At 35.6% G+C, this 23,918-nt stretch overlaps 2 protein-coding genes across 3 annotated transcripts; one reads left to right on the plus strand and one right to left on the minus strand.

The window, feature by feature from the left end:
• Positions 1-1,641: 1,641 nt before the first annotated feature.
• Positions 1,642-22,715, minus strand: LOC114423090 (IMPACT family member in pol 5'region-like). Of its 2 annotated transcripts, XM_028389708.1 has the most exons (5): positions 22,346-22,715; positions 22,214-22,255; positions 21,565-21,680; positions 16,192-16,297; positions 1,642-1,908 (listed from the first exon to the last, which is right to left on the minus strand). In XM_028389708.1, exons 1-5 carry the CDS (start codon positions 22,640-22,642, stop codon positions 1,897-1,899), a joined length of 573 nt encoding a protein of 190 aa, XP_028245509.1. In that variant the 5' UTR covers positions 22,643-22,715; the 3' UTR covers positions 1,642-1,896. The 2 variants fall into 2 exon arrangements, with proteins under 2 accessions (XP_028245509.1, XP_028245508.1); XM_028389707.1 differs by lacking the exon at positions 1,642-1,908 and having other exon boundaries at positions 16,053-16,297.
• On the plus strand, positions 5,342-6,436 carry LOC114423089. Its single transcript, XM_028389705.1, has one exon. It carries the CDS (start codon positions 5,430-5,432, stop codon positions 6,225-6,227), a length of 798 nt encoding a protein of 265 aa, XP_028245506.1. The 5' UTR covers positions 5,342-5,429; the 3' UTR covers positions 6,228-6,436.
• Positions 22,716-23,918: the final 1,203 nt, after the last annotated feature.

Here is a 23,918-nt window from a genome sequence, read left to right on the forward strand (position 1 = left end):
GCTTATGAATATTTTCGTAAATATTTGTTTTATAATTTAAAATTTTTAAAAATATATTATTTATATTAATTATGTTTTTATAAAATAAAATATTTGTTTTAGAATCTATTACGTAAAATTAAAATTTTTATATTTTAAGATTTTGCTTTTAATATATATATATATATATATATCCTCCTCTAGCAAAAACATACTAGTAGAAAAATATTTTTTTTTCTTTTCTTTTTTATAAAAATTATCTTTTTGAGAGCAATAATATTGGTATCCAGAAGGTTCGAGAATCTTTTCATTGCACATGATCACAACCAACTGGTTGTCATATCTTTGGAGAAGAGCGCAATCAGAATTTTCTACCAGTGTAGTAGGAACATTTTCTCTTTAAGGATAGCGTTTGTACGCTTTAATCCAAGTTAATTAAATTTTTTTCCTTAAATTTTTTTCCTTTGTACTTATTGTATGTTATATTGTATTGTTGATTCATGTTTTGTCATATTTTGAAGTTACTTTGCTATTGTTATTTAGTTTAAGGCTTTACATTTTCTTCTCATTTATTTCAATTTCCTAACAAAACAACAATAACAAAGTAACTTCAGAATATGACAGAACATGAATCAACAATGCAATATAATATACAATAAGCACAAAGGAAAATAATTAAAGGGAGGAATTTTAATTAGCTTGAGTTGAAACGCACAAATGCTATCCTTTGAGAGAAAATGCTCCCACTGGTATAAAATTTTGATTGCGCTCCTCCCCCAAGATACGACAACCTGTTAATTATAATCGTGTGTAGTAAAAGGATCATCAAACCTTCTTAACACCAAAGCTCTTACTTGCAAAAAGATAATTTGTATAAGAAAGGAAAAGAAAAAAGAAAATTGTTTTTTCTGTTTGTATGTTTTTGCTAGAAGAGGAGAGAGATATATATAGACATAGACCCCCTTATTCAACAAAAAAAAAATCTCAATGGAAAACTACATGACCGTTGGAAACCAACATGCACAACAAAACAAAAGTAACAAACACATAACAAACACCATTGACCCACTTAAAGCAAAATCTTAAAAGATAGGAATTCTAATTTTATGTAACATATTCTAAAATAAATATTTTTTTTATAAAAATAGAATTAATATAAGTAATATATTTTTATAAATTTTATATTATAAAAAAATATTTACTAACATTCCCCCACATAATTTAAAATTTTAAAATATTTTTAAAAAAATATAATTTGTATAGAAATGTAAAAGAAAGAGCAATGTGATATTGTATTTCAGTATAAGGAACCTTCCGGGTTTGAGCCTTATATCTAGTGTTTATGAATTTCCACCCGAGAAAATGTAGTAACTTAATTGTCTTGAACTACACCTTCTTTAACCAGATTTTAGTACACAACCCCTACAATATTGACGTTCATTTAGGTTCTAATCAGTGGTAGCGCGTTACACGGTCTTGCACATGTATCTTGTTTCGTGAGTGTCACTTAGAGATTAATCCATATCTCACAGTGGTGGCCCTACCACCACACTCACTAGGTGAATCCTCAAAGAGTGGTTTGTGACTCCACCCCTACAATAATTGTCATTGAATTCATTAAGAGATTTTTTTTAACAAAAAATACACATATAAATACCTCAACCTTAATATTGTCACAAATTATAATACACCTCGTCATAGGAATGAGAAATGAAATAACTCCACAAAATTTTATTTTGGTGTACTTTAGTCAACAAGCAATTTCGTTGTTACCCATTGAACTCCATTCATGGGATCACCAATCACACGGAGATGGATGTCCATTGCTGTAACTAAATAATGGGCTCTAGTCCCATTCCCATCGACAACTCAAGTACTTGTTGGTGTGTCAACCCTGTTATAAGCGGATCTCCAATATTATTTAATGACCTGACAAAGTCAAGAGAAATGACACTATGAGAAATCAAATTTCTGATAGACTTATGTCTTACTCTTAAGTGTCTTCTTTTTTCATTAAAATTTTTGCTGGTAACTTTAGATATAGCAACTTGAGTATCACGATGCACTGGAATTGGAGGTATAGACTTATTCAACAATGGCAAATCACATAACAAATTTTTAAGAAACTCAGCCTCACTAGTAGCAGCAGATTTCCATGATACTGCACCACCAGCTAAAATAAGGACATAACTACTTGTCGATTTTGTTTCATCAGAATCATAAATCCAATTTGCATCACTAAACCTCTCAATTACTTCCTAATCTACCAACTGCATATACAATATCAGGTCCAGAGAAGTTTGTCAAATGCAACAAAGAACCAATAATTTGAGAATATTTATGTGAAGAAATTCCTTTACTCAAACTTTTCTTTAACTTAATGGATGAGTCATAAGGAGTAGAAACATGTTTCACATCAAAATAATTAAACTTCTTTAATAGCTTTTCAACATAATGTGATTGGGTTAAAACCATGCCATCATTTTTTTTTGTAAGCTTAATACCCAAAATCACATCTCCGGGACCAAGGTCCTTCATATCAAAATTACTAGACAGGAAGGACTTCTAATCATTTATGAAATGCATATTACTGACAAATATCAATATGTCATCCACATGTAAACATAAAATGACACATCCACTATCATCAAATTGTTTCACATACACACATTTATCAATATTATTGATTTGAAAATCAAATGAAAGAACAACTTGATCAAACTTTTGGTGTCATTGCTTTGGTGCTTGTTTCAACCATATAAAAATTTAACAAGTTTACAAACTTTATTTTCCTTACCCGATTCTACAAAACCTTCAGGTTGGCTCATATAAATTTCTTCTTTTAAATCACCATTTAAAAAATCAATTTTTACATCCATTTAATGAAATTCCAAATTAAAAACACAAACAAGTGCAATTAAAACTCTAATAGTAGTAACTTTAGAAACAGGAGAATATGTATCAAAGAAATCTACACCTTCTATTTGTTTACAACCAATCACAACAAGTCTTGCCTTAAATTTTTCTACAGACCCATCAGTTCTTAATTTCTTTCGGAAAACTTACTTACAATCTATACTTTTACAACAAGGGGGAAAATCAGTAAGAAACTAGGTTTTATTAGTTTTAAGAGAACTATTTTCATCATTAATTGCTTCTTTCCAAAAGGTGCATCAATAAACCTCATGACCTCACCATAAGTTTTAGAATCATCTTCAAGTAGAAAAGAGCAAAATTCAGAACCAAAATCCTTAGCTTTTTTAGATCTTTTACTCCTCCTAGGTTAAAAAATAATGTCCTTATTAGCATTACTACAAGACGATAAATTAGAACAAGAAGTATCACAAACAGATTTAGAAAATTTATTTTTCAAAGGAAAAATATTTTCAAAGAAAGTGATATCTCTACATTCCATAATAGTATCATTAGAAATTTTGGACACTTATGAATTAACAACCAAGAATTTATAAGTAGTACTATGCAAAGAATATCCAACAAAAACATAATCAACAGTTTTTGGTCCAATTTTCTTTTTCTTATAAATAGGGATGTTAACCTTTGCTAGACACCCCATACTTTAAGATATTTCAGATTAGGTTTTCTTTTTCTCTATAGCTCATAAGGAATTTTTTAATATTTTTTATAAGGTACTCTATTAAGAATATGACGTGTAGAATATAAAACTTCACCCAAGTGTTCATTTTATTGTTTTGTGTGTTGTATTATCACATGTTTATTTTTTTTAGCAAGGAGCTACATATATAGAGGGAACCAGTCACCAATGTGTAGCAACAAAATACTTGTAACAATAACGTTAAACAACAGAAAATAAAAACCAACTAACAAACTTCTTAATTTTAAAGACTCGTAACGTTCACAAATGAATTTGATCAAATAAAAGATAATTTCCTAAAATATATGAATATAAGTAATGAGATGCTTTTAATTTTTCACATAGACTAGTTCTAAAAACATTTTATCTTTACAAAACATAATTAATAAAGAAAATATATTTAAATTTTAAATTTTAAATTATAAGAAAATATTTTCCAACAGAATATTCCCTAATGTTTTCCTCCAAGTATTCGAAACAAGAATTCCATAGTCCAGATTCATAGTCCATGCCACCTAAAAACTGAATGGTCTTGATCTTCTTGTTATGAGACTTAACACAACTAACCATGATAAGATTATGGTCAGAGTTATTGGTTGCGAGAAACTCTACAAGCACATGAGGAAAGACAATCCTATAGTTCGTGTTTGACATACAATCAAGTCTCTTGCGTATATGTTTCCCATTGTGAATATTTTTCCTCCATGTGAAAAAACAACCACTAGTATTAATGTCAATGAGTTTGTAGTTATCAATAGTTACCCCAAACTTGCAAGCTTTAGAAAAAGCAAACTTTCCCCCTAAGACCTCTTGGAATAACAAATCTCATTCATGACACCAGTAGCTAGCCAAGGGCCATTCAAATTTTTCCCTAGGGTAGTCAAATAATCCTAGAAAGAAGAACCAAGGTTTGGGTTATGCAACACGTACACTACTGAACAATACTAACTCACATTGCACTTCTTTATTGCAAAAGCTATACATTGGGGAGTTGAGTCAACCAAAGAAAACGAGAGATCATACCTTGAAGTCAAGATCCCAATACCTCCCTTGTGACCTCGAGCTTCATACAGAAATTACTCATTCAAAATAGTTTTCAATCTTAATAAGATGTTTTTTCCATCTACTGATTATTTTAAAGAACTAAAACAAGCGCATTAAAAATTAAAAAAATGATTACGTTTTTTTAAAAAAGAAAACAAGTTATTCTTTTATGAAAAAGTGTAACAAAGGAACCCTTAATCTATTTCAAAATGTTTTGATATAACCTTAGAAAGGATTAATTTTGGTTTAAGAGAAAACCTTAGAATTTTTTATTTTTCTTCGGTTAACAGAAAATAATTTGATTTTAATTGACATAGAGATTAATCTAGAGTTAATACATGTATAATCTCATAAATCCTCGTAAAGTGTAAGTGTAATTTACTAAAAATCAAACCATCTATAATTATAACAAAACAAAATCATAAAATACAAAAGTCTCACTTTATCTATAATTATTAATAAAAAAAATTATCCTCCTTAGTATATATATATTTTATTCCTAAATTATTCTTTAATATATATAACTGTTTATATTTTTTTATAAATTTTTAAGATGTAATTACTATCATTTCTCCTAAAAAATTACTATTATTACTTTCTTTAACTGTTTTTTATTAAATAAAAATAGAAGCATGAAATACCTCTTTTACAACTATTTAATTATAAAAGGAGCATACCTACCATCAAAATTTCAAATTGAGGGACCTTACCCAAAAACCAGAATATAAAACCGTCACTTTCCGCCACATAGTCCTTCCACTTCCCCTTCTCAGAATACCCAAAAAAAAAAAAAATGAAACACGAAACAGACAACATTAACAACAACAACGGAACCCACGACGGGTCCGAAGATTCCGTCCTCCGCCCCTGTCTATCCCTCCTCAAGTGCCGCAGCTTCGCCGCGTGCCACGTGTCCGCTAACAAAATCTCAAGATCCGACCCGAACGTCTCCCTCCACGTGGACCAAATCCTCGCGGTGGCGGACGTCCTCGCGGCGGCGGAGCGCCGCCGCGTCCCCTCCCACCCGCACGACTGGTACTCCATCCTCCGCCTCCTCCCCGGCGACGGCGACAACCGCGACCTGACACGTCAGCACTTCAAAACCCTCGTGCGGCTCCTCGACCCTAACAAGAACAAGCTCCCCTTCGCCGATGAGGCTCTCATGCGCGTGCGAGAAGCGTGGTTCGTTCTCTCAGACCCAACGCGCAAGGCGCGCTTCGATAAAGAGATCAACGACGCCGCCAAAACAAAAACGACATCGTTTTGGACAATGTGCCCTTACTGTTGGTACCTACACGAGTACGAACGGAAATACGAGGACTGCACGTTGAGGTGTTCGAATTGCAAGAGAACTTTTCACGGCGCGGCGGTGACGTCGCCGCGGCCGGAGGCTGTGGCGGCGGGCAACGAGGAGTATTACTGCTACCACGTGAGCTTGCCGGTGAGGTATCCGGTCGGCGGCGAACGGTGTCGTTTTGGGGATGGGGCGAGGAAGAGGATGAGGGTTAAAACGGTGGCTAATAGAATGAAAAAGAAAGGGTTTGTTGTTGATGCTAATAATGATGAATCTGATTTGGATGGGGTGAGGTAGTGTGTGGTTCTTGTCACAATTTTTTGGGAGAATCTGAAAAGGGGGGAAAGTTTAACTTATTAGGGTTCTTGTTGATTATGTGTTTTTTGTTGTTGTTTTTAGGAAAAGAAGCATGCATTGCTTGTATTTTTGCAGTTTTGCAATGTCGCTTCTGCTTATTGTAATATTGTATATAATGAATGAATTATACTTTTTGGAAGGAAGACTAATTTGGGTTTTAGAGAGGTAATTGGGAAATATCTTGCACTTATGAATAGCTGGAAGGACTTTGATTCTCTTGTTGAAGAAGATTTGGTTCTGTTCTTCAATTTGCTGGAATATGAGTTATGAGTTTGACTTGATGATGCTCGAAGAGTGTTGGAACCATAACGCCTAGTATCTGAATAGGGTAAAGACATTCTAAATTTTTGCTAATTATGTTTTTTGTTGTTTGTTAGTTGGGTAATCACAGTGACTAGTAACTGAATTGTGTATGCATTTTGAATTTTGGTTAATTTCTTTGGTAAGACGTGCGACTAGTGTTTTTTTTTATGATGAACGAACTTGACTAGATCTGGTTCAGTTACAAAACAGACGATAAAAACGGAGGAGGATTTTTTGGTTTTATGATACTAGTTTATTAATAATTAGGCCATCGGCATACACGAAACTTGATTTTTTTATATTTTCAAAATGCATTGGTGTCTTGCTTAAACAAAGGTGATACGTTGTGTATCAAGGATGAGAGTTTTGGCTAGGCTCAACATGGATGAATGAATCAATAGAATAAGAACAAGGAGGATGAGAGTTTTGGCTAGGCTCAACATGGATGAATGAATCAATAGAATAAGAACAAGGAGTAAGAGATTTCAAGAAGAGTTTGACACTAAATTCTCTCATGGAAGAATGAGAGGAAAAAGCAAAGCTTAACTATTTTAGCCAACTTTTATAATATGATTTATTTTCACTTTTTAATTATACGGACTTGTGGACTGCTATCTTTCTTTTTAATGTTACTGGATCTTGGGTTCTAATCTAGGATTATTAGTAGGAGTTATAGATAGGCTCTTAAATACTTTGTTGGCCGTTTATATGAAATTTCAGGTTAAACACACTCAAGAGAGTGTCTCTCTTGGTTCTTGTGTGAAACTTTAGGTTTTTATCAAAGAATTTTATTCCGTGTGTCTAATCATTCTCAACTTATCAATCAATTTTCAAAGAGTGTGACGTTATTATTTTCATCTTCTTCTCTAATTCCGCTTTTTTCTTTTAAAAATTGAATCCGCAAATTAGGATTTCATTAATTGGTATAAGAACTTTGGTTCTTGAAATAAGATGTTATCTATCCTTAGTGTTTTTTTTCATGTGTATTTTCTCCTTGGTTTGTTCTCTGATTTATTTGTTTAACTCAATAGTATTATTTCATCTTCCTTTGTTTTGTTTCTTTGAATCTATCTTTCTTATCTTTCTTTTTTGAAGTGTATCGAGTATCTTTTTATCTTTTTTTAATATAGTATTAAAATTTGTGCAAAAAAAAAGGAAGAAAGAAGTAAGAAAAGAAAGAAATCAAGTTTTTAGATTTGGAGGCAAAATTCTGTCTAGATTTGGATTTTTCCAATCACATCTGCATTCAAATTTGAATTGTGTGCCAAAATAAAAAAAAGTGCAGAGATAATAAAAAAGGAAGAAAAAAAATGAAAAAAAAATCTTCATTCAAAGTCTTTCTTGTTTTTACATACTTTTATTTCAAAAAAAAAATTGTGTCTTGTTGATTATTTACATCTAATATAGTTTAATTTTTGGACAATCCTTTTCTTCATTCTAGAGTCTTTTAGTTTGTCTTAGCATTCCTTTTGAGTATTTCTTTCATTATTTTGTTTGTCTTTAAAATTCCTTAGTTTTTTTAATTGAAATTCTTTTATTTTCAAAATTTTGTGTGGATAAAAAAAATTAAAATTGTGAGGGTGAAAGAAAATGAATGCAAAGATAAGAGAAGATATGACTGGTGTGCTTCTAAAGAGAAGAATATTGATGCGGCATGGGGAGTCGCAGGGGAACCAAGACACGACGGCGTACACCACCATACCCGACCATAACATTTAGTCAACAGCACAAGGCATGACCCAGGCCCTCCACGCCGACGAGCACCACCACGTGATAGGTAGCGGCGACCGCTCCCCTAACTGGCGGGTGCAGTTCTACGTGTCTCCCTATGCCCGCACTAGATCGACGCTCCACGAGTTCAAACGGTGTTTCTTGAAGAAGAAGATCATTGGCGTGAGGGAAGAGTTGTGAATTCGAGAATGGGATTTCGGGAACTTTCAGGTGGAAGAGAGGATCAAGGTTATAAAGGAAGTACACAAACCTTTTGGAAGATTCTTCTATCAAGAAGAGAATTTCAATTTCTCACCTTTTAAAAGGAAATTAAAATTTTACATTTTTAGTTGTTTAAAATTCTATTTTAAAATTTCAAAAATTTAAATTCTTCATAAAAAAACATTCAAACAATGAATTTTAGATTAAAGAAATTTAAATTCTCTGATAAATTACTTTTCTCAATTAAAATTCTCTATCCAAATGCACTCTTAGAGTATTTCTTTTCTTGGCTTCTTGAGTTGAGTTTTGATTTGTGACATATTTTACATTGAATACTTGTTGATTTTGAGCTTGAAGGTTCTGCATGAGAACTGAAAAGAAGCAAGAGTGCTAAAAGGCAAGAGTGCATATTATCAAAGAAAAAGCTTTGAACAAGTGATACACAAGTGAACTTGAGTGAAACATTAAGTCGAGTGGTGAGGTCCTATTCTATTGTTTACTTGTGAACTAACTTTTCTTCTAGGTATGGCTTCTACAAGTGGAGATGCTACTCCACCATCTCCAAAAACCGCAAGGCTCATGGTGGAGATAATTAAACTTGGTGATCAAATGAGAATAATGAGTTATGACAATGAAGAAAGGATGGAGAGAATGAGAAAGGAGAATAATAAGAGTTTGGGAAGAATACACAGGAGTAATAAAGCTTTAAGTGTGAGGATTGAAAATATAGAGCGAAGAAGAGAGGAAAAATCATCTAATTCTTCTCATGGAAAAGATGAGGGAGGATAGAGGAATGAGAGGTATAGGGAGAGAAGAAATCATAAAAGATATGGAGGTAGGCAAAGAGAGTAAGGGATTGAGGGAGTGAAGGTGAAGATCCCTACTTTTAAAGGGACTTGTGATCCGGAAGTGTATTTTGAGTGGGAGATGAAGATTGAGCAAGTCTTTGCTTGCTACAACTACAATGAAGAAAAAAATATCAAATTGGCCTCCTTGGAGTTTGAGGGATATGCCTTAGTGTGGTGGAATCAAGTGAGGAGTGAAGTTGAGAGGATGAGAAGGTCGTTGAGTAATACTTGGTAAGACATGAAGAGAGTTTTGAGAGAGAGATTTGTGTCGTCCTATTATAGGAGAGACTTTCACAACAAGCTCCAAACACTAATTCAAGGAAATAGGAGTGTGGATGAGTATTACAAAGATGGAGATTTCCTTGATTAAGGCTCAAATTGAGGAGTCTTAAGAGGCCACCATGGCAAGGTTTTTGCATGGTCTCAATAGGGAGATTCAAGACATTGTAGAGTTGCACCACTATGCCTCTGTGGAAGATCTCATTCATCAAGCTATCAAGGTGGAGTAGCAATTAAAGAGGAAGCAAACATACAAGAAGTCCCCTTATGGCTCTTCAATTTGGAAAGATAAGGAGACATTTAAGAAGGAAGGAGGACTTTCATTCAAATCTCATGAAAAAGGTGTTGCCCTTGGTAAAAATAATTCTAACCCTACTCCCACTTCTTCACAGGTGAGTTCTAAATGTTTTAAGTGTTTGGGAAAGGGTCATATTATCTCTTAATGTCCTAACAAAAGGACTATGGTTGTATTGGGTAATGGGAATATCATTAGTGCTTCTTCTTCTAGTTCTTCTAGCGAGAGTGAAAGTGAATGTGATGTACAGCCCCTGAAAGTTGATCTTTTGATGGTTAGTTGGTTAATGGGGAGTGTGTGCAAGGATAGAGATGAAACTCAAAGGGAGAACATTTTTCATACTAGGTGCATGGTCACGAGGAAAATATGCTCTTTGATTATTGATGGGGGTAGTTGCACTAATGTAGCTAGCCAAAGATTGATTGGAAAACTTGCTTTGAAAACTTCCCCTCACCCTAGGTCTTAAAAACTACAATGGTTAAGTGAGAATGGGGAGCTAGTTGTAGATAGACAAGGTTTGATATGTTTCTCCAATGGAAAATATGTTGATAAGATACTGTTTGATGTAGTCCCTATGGAGGCTAGCCATCTCTTACTTGGAAGGCCTTGGCAGTATGATAGGGATGTTGTCCACAATAGTGTTACAAACAAATTTTCATTTGTACATAAAGGGAAAAAGGTTACCCTTAAATCTTTGTCTCCAAGTGAGGTTTGTGAGAATCAAATAAAAATGAGAGTGAAAAGAGAACAAGAGAGAAAAGAAGAGAAAAAAAATTGATGAAAAGAGAGAAACATGAAAGGGGAGAAAAGAAAGAAAAGAATGGAGATAAAAAAAAGAGTGAAACTGGAAAAAAAGATGAAAATTAAGAGAGAGAAATACAGAGCTTGTTCACGAGAAAAAAAGTGGTGAAAAGAGTGTTGCTAGCTAGGCTACCTATGTATTTACTAATGCCTCATGATTATTGTTTGTCTTCTATTGCTAGTTCTTTTCCTCTGGTGTGGAAGAATTACCGAAGAAGTTTGGGGACATCTTCTCCCAAAGACCCCCCCCCCCCTTATGGGTTACCTCCTTTGAGAGGGATAGAGCACCAAATTGATCTCATGCCAGGAGTTTCCTTACCAAATAAGCCAGCATATAGAAGCAATCTAGAAGAGACAAAAAAGATCCAAAGGCAAGTGGAGAGCTTGATGGAAAAAGGATGGGTGAGAGAAAGCTTGAGCCCATATGCTATGCCCATCATCTTGGTGCCAAAGAAGGATGAAACTTTGAGAATATGCACAAATTGTAGAGCCATCAATAACATCACTGCAAGTGATCATGAATCCCTTAAGCATCTAAAGGGCCAAGGCAAACTCAATAAGTGGTATGCCAAATGGGTAGAGTATCTAGAACAATTTCCTTATGTGATCAAACATAAGCAAGACAATGCTAATGTTGTGGCTGACGCCTCTTCTAGGAGGTATTATTTACTTTCCATGCTTGAAACTAAGATGCTTGCATTTGATCATATAAAGAAGTTGTATGCTTGTGATGATGACTTCTTTAATTTGTTTAAATTATGTAAAAAGGGTGCTCATAATAGATACTTTAGACATGATGGTTACCTATTCAAAGATAAGCAATTGTGTGTGCCTAAGAGTTCCATGCTTGAGTTTTTTATTAGAAAAGCTCATGAGGGTGGTTTGATGGGACATTTTGGAGTTGCTAAAACATGGAACATTTTGCATGAACATTTCTTTTGGCCACATATGAAACATGACGTGCATAAATTTTGTGATAGGTGTTTAGTGTGTAAAAAGGATAAATCAAAGGTCATGCATCATGGATTATATACTCCATTACCTATTCCTAAATCTCCTTGGATCGACATTTCTATGGATTTTGTGCTTGGTCTCCCAAGATCCAAGAAGGGGAGGGATTCTATTTTTTTTGTGGTTGATAGGTTCTCAAAGATGGCTCACTTCATACCCTGCCATCAAGCGAATGATGCTTGTGTGGTGGTAGATTTATTTTTTAGGGAAGTGGTGCATCTACATGGCTTGCCCAAAAGCATTGTATCAGATAGGGATTCTAAGTTCCTAAGCCAATTTTGGAAGACCTTGTGGACCAAACTGGGCACGAAACTCATTTTCTCTACCACTTGTCATCCTTAAACAGATGGACAAACTGATGAGAATCCTGAAACTGGCCAAATATAGGCTAAAGGCCCAAGTGGAGAAGGACGAAGGCCCAAGTGGAGAAGGACAAAGCCCCCGAGTGGAGAAGGATGAAGGCCCAAGTGGAGAAGGATGAAGGCCCAGAGGTAGAGACACTATCAAGACTATTAATTGTTGCTGAAGGCCCAAGTTAAATATGTTTTTTAGTTATAATTTTTATTTATTGTAATTTTGGCCCAAACTGTTTAGAAGGCCCATGTCTATTTTTATCTTTTTGTTCAGATACACTATAAGTATTGGTTTTTGTTTTCAATAAAAAACTTTTGGCATTTGATAAAATTTGGTGAGAGCTTCTCTCTGGGTTTCTTGTTGAACCAATCTCAGACTTATCAAGGTAATCCTTGTGGCGTCTATCCTGACTTATCTTCCTTCACTGGAAGTGGCGTCATCCAAAACTTCGTAGCCTGTATCAAACGATCCACTCCTAGTCAGGTTCACATCATCTGGTATCAGAGCTTCGGCTCTTGATACAGGTTCTATCCTATCCTATTCTTTTTCTTTTTAATTTGTCCAGGTTCGTGTTTTGTCCTTGTTATGTTATTTGCGTTCTTGTTTGTGTCTTGTTTCGTTCTTGTTTGTGTCTTGTTTCGTTCTTGTTTACATCTTGTTTGGGTCTTGTTGCATTCTGGTTTTTGTTCTTGTTCTGTTATTTTCGTTCTTGTTCTTGTTTCTTGTGTCTTTCAGACTTTGTGTAAAAAAAAATTGTTTGAGTTCTGTTTCAAGTAAAAAAAAGTTGCAGAAATTTTGAAAAAAAAAGTGGGTATTTGATCTTTGAACACGAAATTGAGGCGATTAGAGTTGGCAAGAAAATCGTGGACCAAATTCCCTTATCTAGATTCTCCTCTTAATTCTGAGCGTTTTGATATATAGTGGGCCTCAAATGGACAACCGTAACAAAAGTTATAAGCATTTGAAGTTTACTTGTCATATCTGTTATCTTATCTGTTATCCTATCTGTTATCTTATTTGTTATCATATCTGTTATCCAAATTAAATCTAATTTGTTATCCAAATCCAATCTAATCTGTTATCCAAATCAAATCTAATATATTATCCAAATCAAATCCAATATGTTATCCAAATCAAATCCAAGTTGTTATCCCAAATCAAATCTGTTAGTCAGTCTGTGATAATTATATTGTCTTTCCTTTTATTTTATATTATCTTGTGTGTCTAATTTGGTCCATCCAGGAACTTAAGAGTGAACACGAGTGGTAAAAGGCAAGAGGGAATACATTACACAAAAACCTATATTGAGAGCATCAAACACGAGTGAACTATCATCAAAGAGAGAAACACGTGAGTAGAGTGTGGTGAGGTCCTGAATCTTTTTTTAAATTACTGTAAAATTCTTTGTTCCTTAATTATGGCAGGAGCTGGTGACAATGGTGGTGTATATCATCAACTGAACGGATTTCAACGCTTATTACTGGACGCGATGACTACACAAATGCAACGTTTGTTGAATCGCAACAATGAAGAGCTCTACAGGCGAATAGAAGGACTAGATTGTAAAAACAAGTTCGGCAAAAACAAGTGAAATGCTCCTAGATTGTAAAAAAATAAAAAATAAAAACCAGTTTGGTTTGTAAAAACCAGCTCGATTAACCAAATTGGTTTTATAAAATAGTGCACTTATTTTTTCTTGAACTAGTTCGGAGAAAAAAGTCAATTCAATTTAGGTTCAGTTACAATTCGGTTCAATCCGAACTAATTTTTTTTAACACCCCTACTCCTCGGTACAGCTAAAAGCCTAAAACTGTAGATGCATAACAGACTAAGAAAATAACCACCTTAGTTTTCAGAAAGCAAGTTGGGGCGTTTCTCAAGCATTCTGATGCAACTCCTCCATATGCCCTGGCCAATCCTCCGGTGCCTAATTTGATACCCCAAATTATCTGAAATTTAATATAGATCACAATACAAATTATAATCCAAATCCTGCCAACACCAAAACAAAACAGCTCAGTGCTTAACTCACATAACATTGGCTTATGTACAAGACCATCCAAAAGCACATGCCACAGGGAACTTTGTAAAGGAAAAAAAAACAATCCTGATTTTTTCACACCTCAAGGTGATGAAGGTAGAACTAGGACTAGAGAATATTCGAAGAACTACAGAGCTTTAGGGATTCTAATGGAAGAATAGAACCCGAATAGTTTCATTGCATTTAGTGAAAAAGATTACAAAATTTATTTTTTCCTTTCCCTGCCACCCCTTATCTATACCCACGAAAACAGAATCATAACAGACTAGGTGCCACGTGGTTTCCTTATTAACTTCCTACATCAATTCCCCTGCCTTCAAAACATCCTTGTCCTCAAGGATTAAAAGTTGGATACGTCATCTTCAAATCATAGAAGAACTCCCAAGAAGCATCTTCGATTAATTGGTGTTTCCACTTGACCAACACCTTTGTGACAGCCCTGTTACCTCTCTTGACAGTTGATCTATCCATAATTAGTTGAAGTTCTTTGCCTCCCATAACACCATCAGAACTGTAGGAAGAAAATTTGAAACTGGTGCTTCACCAACATGCCTTTTAAGCTGTGAAACATGAAAAACATCATGGATTTTAGACCCCTGTGGCAGCTTCAACTTGGAAGCTACAGCCCCAATTCTACCCTTGATCTGAAATGGTCCAAAGTATTTAGGTGCTAGCTTTGCATTAGGTCTGAATGCTACTGAAATCTGCTTGTATGGATGGAGCTTAACATACACAATATCACCAATCTCATGTGATTTGTCACTTCTCTTCTTATCTGCTAATTGCTTCATTCTCTCCTAAGCCCGCTTCATGTGAAATTTTACTAACTTTAATGCCTCCTCTCTTTTCTGCAAACTTCTGTCAATTACCTCCACCTTTGACTCACCCGACAAATAAGGAAGGTAAATTGGAGGAGGCCGACCAAACATAACCTCATAAGGACTGCACTGTATGGAAGTGTGATGGTTGGTAAATTTATTATGGAAGTAACTAATTCGTTTAAAATATTGGTTTAAATTTAATGAAAATTGGTTTAAATAATTATCATTCAAATTTAATGAAATAAAGGTTAAAAGGAAAATAAAAATAAAAAATAGTAACGTACGGATCAAGTTGATACGCGAGTAACTAGCGGATCAAGTTGATCCGCAAGTAACATACGGATCAACTTGATCCGTAACTTACTTGCGGATCAACTTGATCCGTATGTTACTTTAAGGCATGGGCAGTTCTAGAATTTTAAAACAATGCTGGGTGCACCTAGCAACACCCCAAAGCAATATGTTCAACTTCTCGGGAAGCACAAAAACCATCATGTTAAGTGATGGATCGGGACGAGTCACGATCCGCCGAGTCGAAGATTTAACTAGAAAATCGGTCAGGTTATACTGGGTTTCTCCGGACTGAATGAATGCATATCTGATTCGATAGGTGATCCAAGGGTGTTGTTAGGTGTACCAACATTATTGCTTGTGCATCTAGCAATTTTATTAACAAGATTATTCATAAATTGACACACCATAAGCAAGCATAATGAGTTTAAAAGGCCTTCAAGAAAGTGAAATGCTCCTCGGTAGGAGTGTGCAAAAACTAGTTCGGTAAAAAAACCGAACCGAATTGTTTTCTAACTGTTTTAACCGGTTTGATTTTATATCCAAATAGTCAAACTGATTTAGAAACCAGTTTAAAAGCGAATTGGTTTTAAAAAACTGGTTCTAAACTTAGCTAGTTTTTAACCCGTTTTAAACTAGTTCTATGGGCTGAACTAATTTCGAACTACTTTTTGAACTATTTTTTTAAAATAAAAAAATAAAAAATAAAAACCAGTTTGGTTTGTAAAAACCAGCTCGGTTAACCGAATTGGTTTTATAAAATAGTGCACTTATTTTTTCTTGAACTAGTTCGGAGAAAAAAGTCAATTCAATTTAGGTTCAGTTACAATTCGGTTCAATCTGAACTAATTTTTTTTAACACCCCTACTCCTCGGTACAGCTAAAAGCCTAAAACTGTAGACACATAACAGACTAAGAAAATAACCACCTTAGTTTTCACAAAGCAAGTTGGGGCGTTTCTCAAGCATTCTGATGCAACTCCTCCATAAGCCCTGGCCAATCCTCCGGTGCCTAATTTGATACCCCCAAAATATCTGAAATTTAATATAGATCACAATACAAATTATAATCCAAATCCAGCCAGCACCAAAACAAAACAACTCAGTGCTTAACTCACATAGCATTGGCTTATGTACAAGACCATCCAAAAGCACATGCCATAAGGAACTTTGTAAAGAAAAAAAAAAAACAATCCTGATTTTTTCACACCTCAAGGTGATGAAGGCAGAACTAGGACTAGAGAATATTCGAAGAACTAAAGAGCTTTAGGGATTCTAATGGAAGAATAGAACCCGAATAGTTTCATTGCATTCAGTGAAAAAGATTACAAAATTTATTTTTTCCTTTCCCTGCCACCCCTTATCTATACCCACGAAAACAGAATCATAACAGACTAGGTGCCACGTGGTTTCCTTATTAACTTCCTACATCAATTCCCCTGCCTTCAAAACATCCTTGTCCTCAAGGATTAAAAGTTGGATACGTCATCTTCAAATCATAGAAGAACTCCCAAGTAGCATCTTCGATTAATTGGTGTTTCCACTTGACCAACACCTTTGTGACAGCCCTGTTACCTCTCTTGACAGTTGATCTATCCATAATTAGTTGAAGTTCTTTGCCTCCCATAACACCATCAGAATCTGTAGGAAGAAAATTTGAAACTGGTGCTTCACCAACATGCCTTTTAAGCTGTGAAACATGAAAAACATCATGGATTTTAGACCCCTGTGGCAGCTTCAACTTGTAAGCTACAGCCCCAATTCTATCCTTGATCTGAAATGGTCCAAAGTATTTAGGTGCTAGCTTTGCATTAGGTCTGAATGCTACTGAAATCTGCTTGTATGGATGGAGCTTAACATACACAATATCACCAATCTCATGTGATTTGTCACTTCTCTTCTTATCTGCTAATTGCTTCATTCTCTCCTGAGCCCGCTTCATGTGAAATTTTACTAACTTTAATGCCTCCTCTCTTTTCTGCAAACTTCTGTCAATTACCTCCACCTTTGACTCACCCGACAAATAAGGAAGGTAAATTGGAGGAGGCTGGCCAAACATAACCTCATAAGGACTGCACTATATGGAAGTGTGATAGTTGGTATTGTACCACCATTCTGCCAGCGAAAGCCATTTAGACCACTCATGATTAACATCACAATACATACACCTTAAGAATGTCTCTAAGCATCTATTCACCACCTCGGATTGACCATCCGTTTGTGGATGATAAGCTGGAGAGAGTTGTAACTGAACCCCTTGAAAGGCCATCAAATCCTTCATAAATTGGCTGACAAAGATATGGTCCCTGTCACTGGTTATAGAGTCTGGAAAACCATGTAACTTGAACACATTGTCCAAGAAGGATTGAGCAACTTCAGTAGCAGTGTAGGGGTGTGTTAGGGACATAAAGTGGGCCGCCTTACTTAATCTTTCCACTACCACATAGATCACTTGTTTTCCTTTGGAATTTGCTAGACCTTCAATAAAATCCATGGTGATATGTTATCATATCCTCTCTGGAATTGGTAAAGGTTGTAGCAAACCCGGATAGGCAGATTTGTCATATTTACATTTCTAGCAAACTTCACAGTCGAGCACAAAAATTCTGACATCCTTGGTCATGCCTCTCCAATATACAACTGATTTCAACCTCTTCAATGTGGCTTCCCTACCTGAGTGGCCACTAGTAGGACCAGCATGTATCCATTGTAACAAATCATTCCATAAAGTTAGATCCTTCCCAACTACCAATCTCCTCTTCCTTCTGAGTTCATTATGGTTCCAAGTATGATGTTTATGTGAAGAAGCATCGGTTTGCAAATCTTGGATCAATTTTTGAATGCCAGGATCAGCCTGCCAAGAGCTATGATTCTGTTCAACATGTTGCTTTCCGGTATGAGAGTTATGATTGTTTGATAGTCTACGGCTTCCTATCGAGATAGGGCATCAGCTGCTAAATTTTCTCTTCTCTGTTTGAATTCAATTATGAAGTCAAATTCCATCAATTTTACCAACCATTTCTATTGGAAGGATGTCATCAACCTTTGGCTCAGTATATACTATAGGCTTCTGTGGTCTATTCTGATAATAAAGTGACTATTCAATAGATAATGCCTCCACTTTTGGACTGCAAAGACTACTGCTAACAATTCCTTTTCATATGTGGAAAGTGATTGTTGTTGTATATTGAGGACTCTGCTGATAAAAGCAATTGGATGGTGATTTTGCATCAGCACAACACCAATGCCATAACCTGAAGCATCCACCTCAACCACAAACACCTTAGAGAAGTCAGGTAATGCTAATACCGGTGATTGAATCAGACTATCCTTGAGGGATTGAAATGTTGCTTTTGCTTCGTCAGACCAATGGAAATTATTTTTCTTCAACATGTTGGTTAAAGGCCTTGCAATCCCACCAAACCCTCGAACAAACCGTCTATAGTACCCTGCAAGTCCCAAAAATCCCCTCAGTTGTTTCAAGGATGTTGGTATTGGCAAGTTCTTGACAACCATGATTTTTGCAGGGTCAGTTGACACACCATCTTTTGTGATAAAATGGCCTAAATACTCAACTTTTTCTACACCAAATTAACATTTAGATTTCTTAGCATACAAGGAATTCCTTCTCATAGTCAACAATACCATATGTAAATGAGAGAGATGGTGTTGTAAATCCTTGCTATATATTAGGATGTCATCAAAAAACACCAAAAGGAACTTTCTCAGGTAGCATTGAAAAATATTATTCATGAGACCTTGGAATGTGGCTGGTGCATTGGTTAGGCCAAATGGCATGACTAAGTACTCAAAGTGGCCTCCATGTGTCTTAAATACAGTCTTGTGGATATCACTGTTCTCCATTCTCACTTGGTTATAACCTGACCGTAAATCAATTTTGGAGAACATCTTAGACCCATGCAACTCATCCAAAAGATCATCTACTAAAGGAATAGGGAACCTGTCCTTAATTGTCTGCTTATTAAGGTCTCTGTAGTCAACACAGAGTCTCCAAGAGCCATCTTTCTTGCCAACTAGGACAACAGGACTTGCAAAAGGACTGCTGCTTTTTTGTATTATACCAGACTTAAGAGAATCCTGCACCAACTTGTCAATAACATCTTTTTGCTGCTTAGCATATCTATAGGGCCTCTTATTAATAGGATTAGCCCCTGCAACCAAGGGAATTTTATGATCATAACCTTTTCTCTTAGATGGAAGTCTGGTAGGTTCCTGGAAAATGTCCTCAAACTGCAATAGTAACTCCTCTATAGATTCAGGAGTAGCTTGATTGGTAGCATGTGTGGTTAATGAGTGCAGTAGGAAATTATTATCCGCGTCACACAATTGCAGCATGGATAAATGCACACCTGAGGCAATTGTCTTTTGTAACTGTTTTTTTCTGGCCGGTTTTAGTCTTGCACCTGCTGCCCCTCTCAAGACCAATTTCTTACCTTGGACATAAAACTGCATCGATAACCTATCAAAGTTCCAGGTAATGTCCCCCAGAGTAACTAACCACTCAATTCCTAACACCACATCATAACAACCCAAGGGTATAAAAAGCATATCTAAGGTAAATCCAATGTTTTGAAGTATCCAGGAAAACTGCTTAACAGTAGAAGTAATGTTTACCCGAGCTCCATCAACTATTGCCACACTTAAGGTAGGAATGTCTGTTATAAGACAACCCAATTTCTTAGCCACCCCCTCATCCAAAAAATTATGGGTGCTGCCACTGTCGATGAGTATATGTAAGGGTTTCTTCTGATGGTAACCAGTCACTCTCATAGTTTTGAAACTAGCTACACTAGTCAGGGCATTAACTGATATTTGAGGGTCCAAAGAAGTACTACCATCTTCCTACGTGTTGTCAAACTGATCTACAATCTCCTCCTCAGTATCACTCACCTCCAGAACATGAATCTCAAGTTTCTTATGTGTTAAAGCATGGTTGGGGCTATATGGTTCATCACAAAAATTACAAAGTCCTTTGGATCGTCTCTCAGCCATAAAGGCAGGTGTGAGTTTTTTATCAGGTTGTCGTTGAGTTGGGTTTAAGGTAAATTGTGAATCAATAGGCTTGTGGGTAGGGTTAGGTGTGGGTAAAATGGCTTTTGTACTAGGTTGTGTTTTTTGGAATTTAGGGAAGGTTTTGGTAGGGATGTATGAACTGGAAGCGGATTCATACAGTTTAGCCAATTGGAATGCCTTTCTTACATCTTGAGGCTGAAACATTTTAACTATCATTTGAATATCCTTTTTTAACCCTCCTAAAAAACAGCTTAACAAATGAGCAGCACTTATGTCTAATCTAGAACTTATTGCATCAAATTGATCATGTTATTCCACCACCGTACCATTCTGTCTTAATTGCATATGTTCAGCCATTGGGTCGTCACATACTTCACCAAAACGATCGATCAATATGTTTGTAAATTCAGTCCACTTAGGAAGGTTACCTTCTGGAAGAGTCTTCACAAAGGAGGTATGCCACTGTAGTGCCTTCCCTTCGAAGTGTATTACAACCAATTTAACCCGAAATTCCGCAGGAGTGCCATCAATCGCGAAATACGTTTCACATTGGTAGATCCATTGTTGAACTGCATCACCACTAAAGCGTGGGAAATCAATTTGCGCCAAACGCGTTCCACAAGAATAATTGGAATTTGCATGGCGTTCGTCTCTATGATGAGGTCCTCGGTCCATAGCATTAATCTCTGAATCAAAGTTCTTTTGTAACGTTTCCAAGATTCGTCGATCGATGGAAGAGTCAATCGCTTTCCGTATTGAAGATGTGATCTCCATTATGCACGCTTCGAGTTTTGACGTGATCCGGTGTTCCAAGTGCTCTTCTTGTTCCCGCAACGCTGCTTGATTACGAGTTGCTTCTGCCATAACTGCCAATGGAAGGTCCAAGCTGATACCACTGATGAAGGTAGAACTAGGAATAGAGAATATTCGAGGAACTACAGAGCTTTAAGGATTCTAATGGAAGAATAGAACCCAAATAGTTTCATTGCATTCAGTGAAAAAGATTACAAAAGTTATTTTTTCCTTTCCCTGCCACCCCTTATCTATACCCACGAAAATATAATCATAACAGACTAGGTGCCACCTGGCTTCCTTATTAACTTCCTACATCACAAGGATGTATATATCCCATTAGGGCTTCAAAACATAAATTTTTTGGGGTAAAAAGTGGTACACACCAAATGTACGCAAACCAACTCAGGTCATTAATTCAAAGTAATAGACATTAATATGTACACGTGAAATGTTAAAATAAGGTTAAGGTTAACCTGATCACAACCACCATTACTCTATCTATTCCTGAAGAATCAATAGCAGTTTGTATTGGTTTCCCAGCGGTTCCTGAAGGCTCACCGTCATCATTGGACCGGTATTGATCCCCCACCTGTTATAAAAGATGAAAGGGTAGTAAAACAAGAAAAAATAAAAACAGAAGAGCAAATCCAATCAACACCCTTAATGGAAGACAATATCTGTTTTGTGCATAGTGCAGACAAGTAACAATTCATTATCTGTTTTATGCATAATATGCTTCATTATGTTTTCTATCTTCACTTATGCCATGCCTCTTCTCTGTTCCAAATCCAACCAACACCCTTAATTTGTAAATAAACTAGCTAATGAGCAAAGTATAATCAGCCACCTTTAGGCTGAGACTATTAAACTATAATTGTCACAATGATAGCTGAAACCATTTCCTACTTATACCCTTCCTTTTGAGTGAAACATTCATATAAATCTATGAAGCACGAATTTTGACGCGGACAAGGGACGAACTAGAAAGGTGTCCATGCTTCATAGATTATAAATGGAAGACAATAAAACAACCTGGGAAAAACACAATGCAGTGGCAAAAAACACAAGCAACCACCATTCATTGTTTCATAATAAATAAATAAATAAAAGGCTTTACGGTACCTTATAAGCCCAACAATTGTGGGTGGCACGTGGATCCCGTACCTAATAATAAAGGAAGCCAAAACTTAAAACCAATGATTTCTTTAAAAGAAAAAAGTAAAATAAGCGGAAGAAAAGGGAGAGGAAATGAACCTGGGAAAGGAAAGACATGGCAGATTTTTCGTCCGGGATGGGGCCAGCAATGGCAATGAACTTGCTCTTTTTGATCTCTTTCTCGAAAGTGACCCTTTCTTGGATGGTGGTGAAGGCCCCACCAGAATTGCTGCTGTTGGTGCTGGCCATGGTGGTTTTCTTGGCCTTGGTGATGGAGAAGAGTAAAGCGTAGATGCGGTGCTGATAACTGGGTATTGTTACCGCCACAGGCATCTGTAAGGTGTGTGTGTGCACTATGATTGCTGTAAGGTCTTCACCTGTAGGAGGATTTAGCATTTCTCTCGTTGGAAACCATGGCCTTTTCTTTCTCCTCCTCCCTTCAATCTCTTTCTTTTGTTTTAATAATAATAATAGTAGGAAGCCTTAACCGGCGATTTTGATTTTGTTATTTAAATTATCATTTTTTTTTTCAATTTAATTATGATTAATTGATGACATAATTAATAAAGTGTGTCACATCAATAAATTCAAGTCATTTAAAAACTTTTAACTCAATAATCATGTCATTTTCATAACATATTTTTTTCAAAAAATAAAGATTTTATCAGGTGTCAAAATCAAATAAAAAGGTTAGATACCAAAATCCAAACACTTTTATTTTATAAGTACCCAAACACCTTTATCGTTTTGAATTATTTTACATCTTTAGATTTAAAAGACGTTTTAATATGTTTTCCCTTGTTGACATACTTCTTAGAAAAGATGAGTTTTCTCGCCAATCTTAGACTTTTCTTTTTAGGCAATTCTGAAACATGTTTCAAATTAACATGCCCAAGTTTTATTTTTATGTCAAATTCATCTCTCATCTTTTCTAGACATCCGATATGTTACATTTTGTTTGCTAAGATCTATAGATCAATCTCATATAGATTGTTGTGTCGTCTGCATTGAAAAATAACTTGACATCTTTTGTCTCGACTATATACTTGTCTTTATTAAAAGACACAATATAACCATTGCCGCAAAATTGACTTATGTTTAACAAGTTATATTTTCAACATATAAGACATTGTCTATGGAGGCTGGAGAAGTAATATCAATTTTATCTATACCAGTGATCTTTCCTTTCCTATGCCTTCAAAGGAAACTACTCCTCCTTCAAGTGACTTTAGGTCAAGGAACATAGACCTTTCCCCATCATCTGTCATGAGCAGCCACTGTCTATGTTCTTATCAAGGATATCTCCAATAGGAACAATTTGAGATTTTGGTACCTAAATCTTTTTGGGTCAACAACATTAGTACCCTTAAACATTTGTTTCTTCTTATGGATGCATCTGAACTTGAAATGTTTAGACTTACCACCAAAATCACATGTGTTTGGATATGATTGTGACTTGGAGGAAGATATCCCTTTTTCTAAGACCAAGCCAAACTTATGATAGACATGTTGATGGAATCTTAAAAGCATAGTTAAAGTGTTTAAACTTTTGAAAAACTTTCTAAAGTCTTTTGTAAGATAGGCTACCTATTCTCTCGGCTTTTCAACTATAGAAGATTCGTTTGTCTTACTAGCCTGACTCAAACTCTCTTCCAAATTCTGGATCTTCTTT

The sequence above is a fragment of the Glycine soja genome, chromosome 8 (assembly GCF_004193775.1).
Source record: "Glycine soja cultivar W05 chromosome 8, ASM419377v2, whole genome shotgun sequence".
NCBI classification, from domain to species: domain Eukaryota; kingdom Viridiplantae; phylum Streptophyta; class Magnoliopsida; order Fabales; family Fabaceae; genus Glycine; species Glycine soja.

What these genes read in the sequence shown, in the direction of transcription:
- LOC114423089 (XM_028389705.1), top strand. Translation starts at nt 5,430, where the DNA reads ATGAAACACGAAACAGACAACATTAACAACAACAACGGAACCCACGAC.
- LOC114423090 (XM_028389707.1), bottom strand. Translation starts at nt 22,642, where the DNA reads ATGCTAAATCCTCCTACAGGTGAAGACCTTACAGCAATCATAGTGCAC. An exon ending in CCATGTCTTTCCTTTCCCAG is followed by an intron (nt 22,256 to 22,345) that starts GTTCATTTCCTC and finishes CTTTATTATTAG; the next exon opens with GTACGGGATCCACGTGCCAC. An exon ending in GTAATGGTGGTTGTGATCAG is followed by an intron (nt 16,298 to 21,564) that starts GTTAACCTTAAC and finishes ATTAAATTTCAG; the next exon opens with ATATTTTGGGGGTATCAAAT.